The 11,863-nt window shown below is 48.7% G+C and overlaps 1 protein-coding gene across 1 annotated transcript; it reads left to right on the top strand.

The window, feature by feature from the left end:
- Window positions 1-206: 206 nt before the first annotated feature.
- On the top strand, window positions 207-4,100 carry LOC144734027 (uncharacterized). The gene is made up of 2 exons (XM_078616064.1): window positions 207-674; window positions 3,767-4,100. Exons 1-2 carry the CDS (start codon window positions 252-254, stop codon window positions 3,971-3,973), a joined length of 630 nt encoding a protein of 209 aa, XP_078472190.1. The 5' UTR covers window positions 207-251; the 3' UTR covers window positions 3,974-4,100.
- Window positions 4,101-11,863: the final 7,763 nt, after the last annotated feature.

The raw sequence follows: 11,863 nt of genomic DNA, 5'->3' as shown, positions 1-11,863 counted from the left end.
GCCAAGTCCCCCCCCCCCCAGCCAAATCCCCCCCCCCGCCAAATTCCCCCCCGCCAAGTCCCCCCCCCCCCCCAGCCAAATCCCCCCCCGCCAAGTCCCCCCCCCCCGCCAAGTCCCCCCGCCAAATCCCCCCCCACCCGCCAAATCCCCCCCCGCCAAGTCCCCCCCCCCCGCCAAGTCCCCCCCCCCCCGCCAAGTCCCCCCAGCCAAATCACCCCCTGCAATCGGAGTCGCCACTCCCCCCCCTGCCGATGGCGTCCGTGCCCTCGCCCGCCGCCGCTTCGGCGCTGCTCCGCTGCCGCCTGCTCCGTCCTCCTCGTCCACCCCGCAAGCGAAGTGGCGAATCGACCCCCTCGGCGTCCACCTCGTCCCTCTGCTCGTACCTTTCCTCCTTCTCGATGTCGCTCTCGCTGCGGCCTCACGGCGACCGCGCTCGGGCCCCCCGCCTCGCCTTGTCGCTTCGCCTGCCTCGGGCCTCCTCGGCAGGCGCGGCCCGAGAGGATGGAGGGGTCGGGGTCGGCGCGGGCACGCGGCTGCTTCTCCTGCCGGGCCTCGCGCTGAGAATCTCCGGCGGTGGTGGTGGTGTCGCTGGCGGCTGCCGTGGACGCTGTGGAGGAGATGTCGACTCGTTGCTGGACGAGATAGCCGAGGTGAAGAGGCACGTGGAGGAGGCGGTGAGTTGGTTGGGCGCGGAGATGATCGCTAACCTCGTCTTGAAGCTTTCGTGACTACAGGAATCCATACTCTTTGGTTCTTTCGGTAAAGTCACGTAGGTAGAAAATAAAGCATGATGCTTTCTCACCTGATCACGGACGCTTGTGTTGCGCCCGAAACGTCGTGATTTATTTTATTCTATTCTATACCTACGTGACTTTACCGAAAGAACCAAAGAGTAAGGACGTCTTGGGTTCATGCAGATCCTTGGCGTCTGCTGTGTTCATAGTGTGCGCATTCTTTTCTCTCCCCCCGTGCTCGCGTGGATTTATCTCCGGGTTCTCTCTCCACATTCAGAAACGTGCGTTTATTTAAGAGTGTTTGGCTGATATAAATGTCCACATGATGATACAAAGCTATCATTTGCGGACAGGTCGCTTCTGAAAGAGAGCTACATAGTTCAGTGGTACTTACCTGATCAAAAAAAAATAGTCACGAATAGTAGATCGTAACGCTTTATCGTCAAGGTCACTCCACTGCTGGATGAAGGCCTTCCTTCTTGCGATGGTTATCAACCCACCGGCTCCTTGCACGCGAGCTGAACTCATCCACCGCTCCCCATCTCCTCGATGTACGTTCCCACTCTCGGGCACGCTTGACCCTTGCAAGCGGATCGTGATTAGCGAGTCACAGCCGTTTATAGTTACACATATTTCAGTTCATTTCATTTATTAGGTATAGCCCCGTGAGCCATTCGGCTCTTGAATCGGGTGCAACCGCAACAAAAAAAAACATGAACAAGAAAACATCTTAAAGTGATTATGCGCAAACAGAAAAATCCAGGAAAAAACTGCAAAGTCTTCCAGAAAAAGCACTAAAGCTTCAAATCACAATGAATTCAAGTAAGAGTTGATGTGGGAGCAGGCTTCGCATCATTGACATACTTCTCGACCGTGAGTTTAACGAAGTTGTTAAAAAAAAGTATACATTTTTTTAAGGAGTTTATTTTACTTCGTTTAATAAGACTTTTGCGACCAATATCCATAATAGAGGTGTTTTTGGGGTTAGATCGCGTAAATACGAATGTCGTTAAACCCGACACAGCCATTTAGTAAGGTTTGTCACGCAAACAAAAAGTGGCAATTCGTTACTAGTTCAGAACACCGGTTGTGCGTGGGAGAGTAAACCCACAAAAAACGCATTTACAATTAGAGTACCGTGATTACGAGATCATCAGGCGACAAATCTGACCGTCAGATTTCGGAAGCTAAGCAGCAGTTGAGCCTGGATAAATGCTTGAATGTGCGACCCCATCATGTACTACTCAACGTGGTGTTATAGGGTGATGTGGGCAGCACAGCAACAACCCCCACCTTCAAGTAACCCTCATTACCTCCACAGACGTGACTTAGGGAGGCCCTCATTTAGCAGTGTATTGACGAAAGGGCGATACTATAAGCTATTTAAAAACGTTTTATCTTACCAGGTAATGCCCACTGAGCTATGTAGCTAATTTATTCAGAAGCGACCTGGCCACAAATGATAGCCCAACGAAGTGGCTAATCAAGTGGAAATGTTTTAGCGCTAAATGTGGAGGGAATAAAGTGAAGGACCCGGAGAAACAAATCCACGTGACCACATCGAGAAAGAAAACACGCAAACTCCACATATATACAGGAGTTGGGATCGGAATCGAACCCACGATGTGCTGTATACCGGGCACTCCCATACGTGTTCACAAGCAGTTGGTCAGTCAGTTTTTTTTGGCAGGATGCACACGTTGCTTTCATGGCGCTGATGGTGTCACGGCTGCATTTCCAGTTCTTGCATCAGGCGTAAATCTAGGGGGGAGTGAAACTGGACACACACGTGTTTGGCAAAACGTACCTCGGCTTGCTGCTTAAATATATCTCCATAGCCGTCATTTACTGCCAAAATATCCATTGTCACAAAATCTCAAACCCTCCACCCTTCCCCGTGTACGCACCTGCTTTTAAAGCTGCTTATTCCAGACGTTTAGGTTAACGAAGTGTGAAAATGCTACGTGTGTCGTGTATTTTCTGATTTTAAAAAATGGGAGTTTGATCACAAACAGGATGTCGCTAGATGATGAGGGTCGTCGGTCAAGATTAAGTTTTAATTTTATATTTAAAGCTTTAGTGACTGCAGGAATCCATACTCTTTGGTTCTTTCGGTAAAGTCACATAGGTAGAAAAATTAAACAAAAAATAAAGTAAAAAATTCTAAATAAATTGTTCTAAACTATTCTAATTGGTGGTCACTGATCCAACATAGCTGGCATGTGCAATGTTTCACGAGAATACGATCATGTGCTTCTCTTTTGGGCCTTTCACATATTTTACCGAGAGGCAGCCAACTCGGGTAAATGTTTAGATAGTCAATCTAAATCCACACCGCCATAGTGGATGTTTGAAACAATTTGTTTAGCCAGCAAAACTGTGAACCGGTTGGCACTCATTCCCATCACTCGACAGGTTGAATGCGCTAACGTTCCTTTGTTTCCAGATATAGTCTCGGTAGTAACTGCATCCAAGGTGGAAGCTTTTAACATGAGTGACCAGACACTACCGCAACTGGATAGATGACCACTTTGACAGTGCTGTTTGTTGCTCGCCGGTTGTCATTGTGGGCCTTTGCAATTGTGATAAAAAAAAGAAACTCACTTCACGTTACCCAAATTGGGATTACGCACAGCAGCAATCATTGCCCCTGAGCGGGCAGTAGCGCTTGCAGACCAGGTGCCGAGTCACCTTGTGCCACAAAGGGACAGCGGCCACTGGGGAAAAGGGAGGGGGATGCCCTTTCAAACTTGTTGAGATAGACATGCAAGTCACTTAGCGTATGTAAAGCGCTCCATGTCGAACTTCTTTCGCACCGTACGTGGCGAACCACGCGAATCGGAGATGCGGCGGAAGGACAACAAACTAAAGACAAAAAGCAGTTCTAAAGAAATGAGATGTTCCCAGCACAAAGCAGGACGGGTCTATCAAATAAATCATAACTATTATAATTACATGACACGTGCCTGGTATTGAGTAGTGGTGCGCTGACTAACAAAGGTGGCGTGCTCGCGTCTCTCCGGCTGCGCCAGGAGCTGTGCGGGAGCGCGGCGGCAGCGCGCGCCGCCTGGGCCCGCGCCGACGACGTGAGCGGGAGGTTCCACGCCGCGCTGCGCCGCGCAGGCCCCGGCGAGCGCCACCGCATGGAGCTGCGCGTGGGGCCCCACATTCAGCAGCTGCGGCGGAGGAGCGCAACCGGCGCCGCCGCCGCGCAACCCCCACGCCACGACGGCAGTTAGTCCACGTGTCCGACCGCGCGGACGTCGGAGACTGCGGCGGCGGCGGCAACTGCGGCAGTGGGAGCGGGGCTGCTGCTGCTCTGCTATATACAGCCGCTGCCGTTCAACGATATTGGCTTCAGGGTTGACGGGACTTGGTTGGGGTGCAGCACTGCAAATGTTTGCTCGTGTCACTGCTGCCCAAAAGGCCGCCACTAGAGGGAGCTCCAGAGAGTTCTTTGAGAGAGTATTTTTGGCCTCCTCTATCACGCCATCCGGACGTCTTGGAGGAGAGGTGGGAGTACGCACACTTTAACCCACCACATGTGACCTGCCGATCGACTAACTGGTGTATCCATATTATACTTCTGGGTTGATAGGAGGCGGAGGGGATTTAAGAAATGTGGCGATTCCTTCAACTGCCACGCCAGGAGATCGAACCGGTCACCTGTGGATTCAGTATTGCAGCAGAAGGATGATCGTGGGTGACAGGGTCGGGGATGGAATTATTAGGGCTATTGATTGGTTGCTGCATCCTTTTTCAGTGTCTACATGATGCACTGTGGTGCAAACAAATCCTTCATTTCCAGGGACTGCAGTATTCTCTGCACGCCGTTCACACGGATAAATTTGACGGGGCGGGCGAAATGTTTGTATGTTCGCCTTGATCAGCTTCGCACTACAGCCATGAAACCTCGTAGATGTTATGGTGCCATTGCAGAGGGCACTTGCTAACTCTTAAACTTTGCGACAACAATCTCTGTTCACCACTAAGTGGCGGTGACGTCACCACGGCGCTTGTGCTATGCTAGGTGCACTTTGAAGCCACGTGAAGTATCTAAAGCCGGTAGGCAGGAGGTCACGGAACAGACCCAGGTACCGTGGGTTGACTAAAATGGCTGGCAGATCCACCAACTGTGCTCCCCGCTGTGCCAACTCTGCATTTTAGACGCCCTGAGCTCCGCTTGTTGTTGCGAGCGTCGTTTCTCTAGCCTCCTTTGTTGCTGGAGGGTGACTGCTTCCAACTCCCAAGCAGCGGAATTTACGAACCTCCACACATCATTACACACATAATTACACGGTGCTTTGCAAAGTCGACTGGCAACAGTCATTTAAATTTGAGTTGGAGAACGACACTTGTAAGACTGCCTGCCCGTTGATGACGTTTGTTCCAGATGGAAGGTGTGCAGAGAAAAATGTAACATCTTTGAAGAGGAGACTGCTGGCTTAAGGCTTGGGTTTGTGCCATGGCCTTTTCTTGTGTGAACTTGCGAGGCAATCTACACTCTTAGTTGGCACAACAGCATTAACACGTAAATGAGTGCATCCGTTTCCCTAAGATCCCAGAAGCTAAAGCAGGATTTGAGCCTGGATAGCGCTCGGATGGGCGACCCGCCATGTGCAAAAGACTTCAGGGAGGAGGCATTGTGGGTAGTGGAGGGCATTGTAGAAATATCCATTGTTCTGCACCAACTCCAACGTTTGCCAACCCGCACTGACAAGTGTGGTGAAGTACGGTCAAACATCCTTCACAATCGACGAGTTGTGGGGGAGGCAATCATAGAGCAGCAGATTGACAAAACGGGGCTGTACATTAACTCGAGTGATCAGTAACCTCGTTGACCTGTAAATCGTTGATAATACTACTAAAAGAAAACTCACGCCACGTTACCCAAATTGGGGTTATGCACAGCAGCAATCGTTGCCCCTGACCGGTAGACTACTGCCCGCTTGCAGACCAGGTGCCGAGTCACCTTGTGCTACAAAGGGACTGGCCACTGGGGCGGAGGGGGGGGTGCCCTTTTAAACGTGTTGAGATCGAGATGCAAGTCACTTGGCGTATGTAAAACGCTCTGTATATATGTTGAACTGCGTTCACACCGTACGTGGCCAATTGCGCTGATCGGAGGTGCGGCGGAAGGACAAAATAAAGACAGCAGTTCGAAGATCGCTGGATCTGTTGTTGAGCACTTGAGCAGTAGTGTCGCTCTGTTAACGTGCCGATTGCGCACTAAATTGTAAGCGTCGTGTCACTGGCGACTCCACGATGCAGGCGAAGATTACCACGTTTAGTTCCGTCGCAAGTAAATGTCACTCAGATGTGTAATGACCTTGACCGGCATCCCGAAGGAATATAAAAATGTTTCTTTAAAGATCCAGTTCATAAAATGAGCGGCTCTCATAGCTACGCACCTTGACTACCTTCCTCGGCTGGCCGACATGAGATTGAGGCTTCATTGCTTAAAGGATTTAAAACGACAGCGCACTCCCCTTACCAAAGTGCCCCAGAGACTGCACTGGCACCAAAACAATACAGCGGTGACAGCAAGGCGGTGCGGTAATTGTGCAATGTAACTACAACATTAATAGGATATCCCGATTATGCTTGAAACCCGAATTGGACAGCCTGAGCCTACACAATGTTTGCACTTTTCTGCAAACTCATTACACGTTGTGGAGAATTATTGGTATAAAGCATATATAAGCAGAACTGCATTTGTTGCCTCTTTATTTAAATAAAATAGTTTGTCGAAACTGGTCCAGTTGGTTTGCTTGAACAAATACCGCTGGATATTTGTTGAGAAAGCCAATAGGCTGCTGGACTAAAACCAATTGTCATTTTTTATGGTTTTACATTTCTATAAAAGTACTTTGTCCTGTTGCGTTTGTACTCGGCAGCATTTAATGACGCATTGTCCGATGCAATTTTCTGTTCACAACAGGCGTTCTCGATAGTTGTAATGGATTAAGTGCATTTTCATTGCTGCTGCCGTGTTGTGCATTGTAGAACACTTAATCTCATTTACTTTGACTATGGTGTTTCGTCCATACTAATCGATTAAAATTACCTTTCGTATGGACGCACTGAACCGATTATTAAGATTTACGTAAGTTATAAATACATTTCAGGATGTTAAATTACATCTGAAGGATGGTGATATGGCGGTGGGTTCAGGCATTGTTATTCCAAGCGTACACGTTCCCATACCCTTCTGCAGCGAGCTGAAATGATGCTGTTCAAGAACATGGCTCATGTAGAAACGAGGTAAATCATAACTTGAAGCTTTCGTGACTGCAGGAATTCATATTCTTTTGGTCTTTCGGTAAAGTCACGTCAATAGGTAGTTTTTTGTTATACTGGTAGGAACCACCTGGTTCCACCAGCCCACAGGGGATTATTGTGTCCGTCCGTCGTGCATCCAAAAATGGGAGGGGCTGGGTGCCCTTATAAAACTCAACGTTTAACCTACTCACGCCAGCTTGTGCCCGCCCTCAGTCGGCCATATTTGCGGAATACACCACGCCGCCGTTGACCCTGGCCATTGACCGAGCAACCCAACGTTCCTACCAGCTCCCTCGCAGGAATGTGTTTTTCTTTGAACCTATCTACGTGACTTTACCGAAAGACCCAAAGAATAGGTAAAATCACTGCATGTCCTCGTGTGCAGGTTGTTCGGTGCCAATATTTGAATGATTGTAACAAGATGTTTTAAGTAGTGTAATTTATCACCTGAATGCTGCACACAAGAGGAAATTTAATAAATTGCAGCATATTGCCAATCATACAGCTGATCCATTATTACAACCAGGCACTTGTGAGATTATAATTTGTATTACATTTTTTAAATGCACTAAGTTTAAGTAACTTCTGTTTGATGTGTTTTTGATGGAGTGAAGAGAGGTTTTATGAGCCTTATGTTAATGTGTGGAATTTGTGCAGAATGAGCCAGAACACGACTACAATTCACTCACAAAACTTGCAGAAATCGGGTGACTCGAGACACGAATACCACTTCAGAGCATTGAGCTGGCTCTGCTGTGACCCAGGATCCCAATCTGGGGTTTAGCTGTTCATTTTTAAATTGGATTCACAAGTATAGTGCGTTGGATGTTTTCAGTCTCGTCGCACAAAAGCTGGGCATAAAAAAAATACACGATTTGACTTTGTAGCGACGCATATTCCAGCCCTGAGAAACAAAATCGGGTTTGTTTTACTGCCATACGATGAAAACGCTTTGCAGGGAATATTAAAGGTGGACCCTTGTCAGTTTGAAAACAAGTGTTCAATGGCCTTCCAAAGCAGATCTAACATCTTCCGTGGCCACTCGTCCACAAGGTGGTGCACTGCATTCTGCGAATGGAAATTCGCTCATCTCGTGGAGTGACGCGGATGGAATTATTGGATTTGATATGAACAATAAGAGAACTTGCTCCATTTCACGACTTTTATAATTGAGTGGTTTTTTTTTTAATCAAACCCCTGCTCTTAAGCATTTTTAAACTGTTCTTTGCCGTAACGTACGTGTGGTGTGTTCAATTGGTAAGACAGTGATAATAGGTGCTAATTCTCCGATTCAAAGCACTGGCGGAGCCAGTGGGGGGGGGGGGGGCACGTTTTAGTAATACATCGGCATTTTGCGACCCCCACTGCCAGTGTAGCATATGTGCCAGGGACTCTGATATGATAGGACAATAGTCTGAGTCCATAATTGGCAATAAGTAACGGAAAAACAGTTAAGTGACTCGCATAATTGTGCGCAGTTGCGTACACAGTACTTCCCGAAGGCATTCACCTTCAGCGAGCGCGATGCCGATCACAACGCGGTTCGAATTCGACCCTCGATCGATGGCTGCGCCATCGCCGTACACGCGTTGAATAAAAAGTAAGGGACAAGTCCTTACAACTATAATTTTTAATTGCTGGAGGGGTTACCCCCCCCCCACCTGAAAATCCTGGCTCCGCCATTGATTCTAAGTGTTTGAATCCATCGGTATTCGCGGCAGCAGTCATGCTGCCCTTGCAGTGTTGTGGCTGATGTGGCCGGTGCGTGGCGAAACTCGGCGCGCGATGAGTTTTGTCCACACGTGTGTTTTTAAGGTGATCATTCCACAACGGTCATGGTACGAAATTTTATTTTTAAAGTTAAATAAACTACGAATATTCAAAATGCTGTTTTCATCTCTTTTTAACATTCCATGTGCAACACACAGTTTGTCACTGCATTGTTTGGTAGTTGAGGGTTAAATGTTTTAATTACTGGAACGTGGCACAGGGCTGCGGGTAACTGTCCGGAGTTGATGGCAGGAGCTTTTGCCGAATGTAACTCTCAAACGTTGAAGTGGAGCAGTCACGCAGTGGCTCAGTGCATTGTACCGTGAAATTGGCAATTCAAGTTCGATTAGTGGCCATCGCGAACGTCGGTGATTTTTTTGCTTAAATTGGGCATTGAGGCAGTGCTCATATCCTGTGAACAGCTCTTTAGTCCGTGATGGAAATTCCCAATTCCTCTGGGTGGGGGCGAATCGATCCATTGGACAACTAAATTGTCCACTTCCCCACAGTGGTACTCATTTTATTGACCCGGTGTCATAGTCCACAAACTTGGCAAATGTGAAAAATTTCACGTAAATAATGCAATTGGAATCTCCAAAGCAACCATTACTCCCCGACTGCACAGACTTAGCACGACCCTCCTGAAAAAGTGAACTCAGTGGGGCTTTCCTGGGTAAACACGTGTAGTAGTAATACTAAACATCAACAACATTTTGAGGACAAGCATACTTTGAGAAGCGTGGTCCACTGTTGAACAGTGCCCAGGAGAGTTTGCACTTCTGGCAATTGAGTGTTTTGTGGAAGGATTGACACTTTGTGCATTACCGACGTGCCTTGGGAGCGTTACAAAAGCTTTTGCATGGCAGCGTTTCACCAACATTGGCACGGCACTTTTTTTTATTAAAATTCATAAAGCGCCCCTTAACCGTTCTCAGGGGGCTATGCACGGAAAAGTGGAAGTAGTGTAGCACCGTAGATGGGCCGCACTTACCTGCAATGGTGGACAGGGCCCAAGGGCGGTACCTCATACCGCCAGGGGAGGGTCTGCATTGCCCAGCCCAAAGCGGGAGGGGCTGCGGGGGTTTCAGGATCCCACGCAGCCCCGCCCCTCGATGGCAAGGTGCATAAAGGGGGAACCCTCCCCAGTAGCTCGGGACCAGTCGCATACCGAAGCAAGAAGACCAGCCAGCTTAGGACCCTGGATCCCCTCGCCCCACTGTCCTTGTAAGGGCCGGGACGCTGTGCGGGCCAGTGGTGAGACTCTGGGACTCCCGGCCCGACGCCCTTGTAATGGCGAGGTCCGAGAAAGCCAGTGGTCTAGACCCGCACCTTGGCTGGGTCGGGTTAGGTAGCCTCCCCTCAGGCAATCATAGCCGGAGGACCTGGGAACGTAGACGAGGCTAGGCACACTATGTAGGTCGTCTGTGTAGAAGACCTATGTGAATAGGCTGGGAGTAAAGTGTATAAGTACGTGGTGTGGAAATAAAGACGTGCCCTCTACAAGTGTCTCCGGAACCCATTACAGTAGTTTAACAACCAAGGAAAGTGAGAAACATTTGAAACGGATGTATTTTAAGTCGAGATTTTAACATTTGAGGTGTCTTGGAAGTCCTGACCTCAAAGGGCAACGAGTTAGAGTTGAGGTGCCACAATTGCAAAGGCGCCTTCACCCCCATGTGTGAAGCCGAGACCGTGGGGCAGTGAGCAATGCACAATCTGAGGACCGGAATGATCTTTATGGAATATTCGTGGCTGTAGGTCATGAATAGGGAGGAGCAATTCCATTCAAGGCCTTGAATACCAGCGAGAGAACCTCAATACGGGGACAGACAAGGGGGCCAGTGATGGGACAGGAGCACAGGTATGATGTGATAAAGGGTGTTGTACCAGTTCTCAACTTGGCAGCCACATTTTTTATATACTGCAGCCTGTTTAGGAACTTGCTCGGGGTTCCAAAAAGCAGGGCATTTAAGTAAAGCCAGGAAAAACAAATTCGTGGATTAGACTTTCAGTGTCTGCAATGTTCAGGATGTGATGGAGTCGGGATATATTTATTCCGTGAAAAAAGAGGTTCTCACGGTTGTTGACATGGGACTGAAAGGATAAAGTTTGGTCGGACACCAACATTGTTGACCTCATGTGTTTGATAGACATTCCAACCATCAATAACCAAGAGGATTGATTTGGATATCTGATGGGAGTGTACCGATTAAAATAAGCTGTTTTATAATTTTATACCTAAATGGTTGTATTCACTTGGCAATAATAGAAACGGGGATGATGCCATGGCACAATGGTCAATACTCTTGACTTGTAACCTAGGTGTTAATGGTTTGATCTTCCAGTGCACCCGTTGAAACGAATGTGCGAGTTTCTGAAATCCCCTCCACCACCTCTGTCAAGCCAGCAGTAAACATGGGTACAGCAGTCGATCGGCAGCTTGCGTGTGGCAGAGAAAAGTGTTAGTACTTGCACCTCTTGAAATTCGTCTGGCCAGAGGATGAAATGGCCAAATAACTTTTAAGAGGCCCTCCAGAATTTACTCAAGTGTAGGTCCCTCTGCCAGCAGTGGAATGAGGTACCTTGTAAGTGTAGTGTCATAGCGCCGGCTGGTGGACAGCAGCGGCAACTGGTGGACGGAGAGTACACACGTTGGTGAGGGCGTGCACGGTGTGTGTGCAGAGGAGAGGAACTGGGGTAAGGGTCATGGAGGACTCCATCTGGAGGCTCCTGGAACCTGCTAGCGGGTTTGAGAAGGAAGGCACGGTCAGGGCGGAGCCAGGCCGTGCTGGTAGTATAAAAGGAGCTGAGAACGGGAGCTCAGGACTGCCGGTTCTGGGAGTGGACTCGTCTCGTCCTAGCAGTCGTCTCGCCGCCTTTGTCACTGCCGTCTTCACTAGATATTGGGTGGCTGGAAGTTGTTGGCTATCTCAGTCAGCGCCATCAGTGTTTGACGGTTAGGGTTGTGTACAGGCTCGGCGAAGTAACTGTGGAGAGTGTGTGGACGAGACCTGTTAATAAAGGTGCCTCCGAGAAACGGTCTCTGAATCGTTGACACTACATAAGTACAATGGAAA

The sequence above is a fragment of the Lampetra planeri genome, chromosome 49, assembly GCF_965212315.1.
Source record: "Lampetra planeri chromosome 49, kcLamPlan1.2.h2, whole genome shotgun sequence".
Taxonomy (NCBI): domain Eukaryota; kingdom Metazoa; phylum Chordata; class Hyperoartia; order Petromyzontiformes; family Petromyzontidae; genus Lampetra; species Lampetra planeri.
Note: the sequence above shows the minus strand (reverse complement) of the source record. Positions and strands in the feature narration are given on the sequence as shown.

Bases quoted from the DNA above. Each gene is read 5' to 3' on its own strand.
- LOC144734027 (XM_078616064.1), top strand. From the start codon at position 252: ATGGCGTCCGTGCCCTCGCCCGCCGCCGCTTCGGCGCTGCTCCGCTGC. The intron at 675-3,766 runs GTGAGTTGGTTG...CGGCTGCGCCAG, and splicing joins AGAGGCACGTGGAGGAGGCG to GAGCTGTGCGGGAGCGCGGC.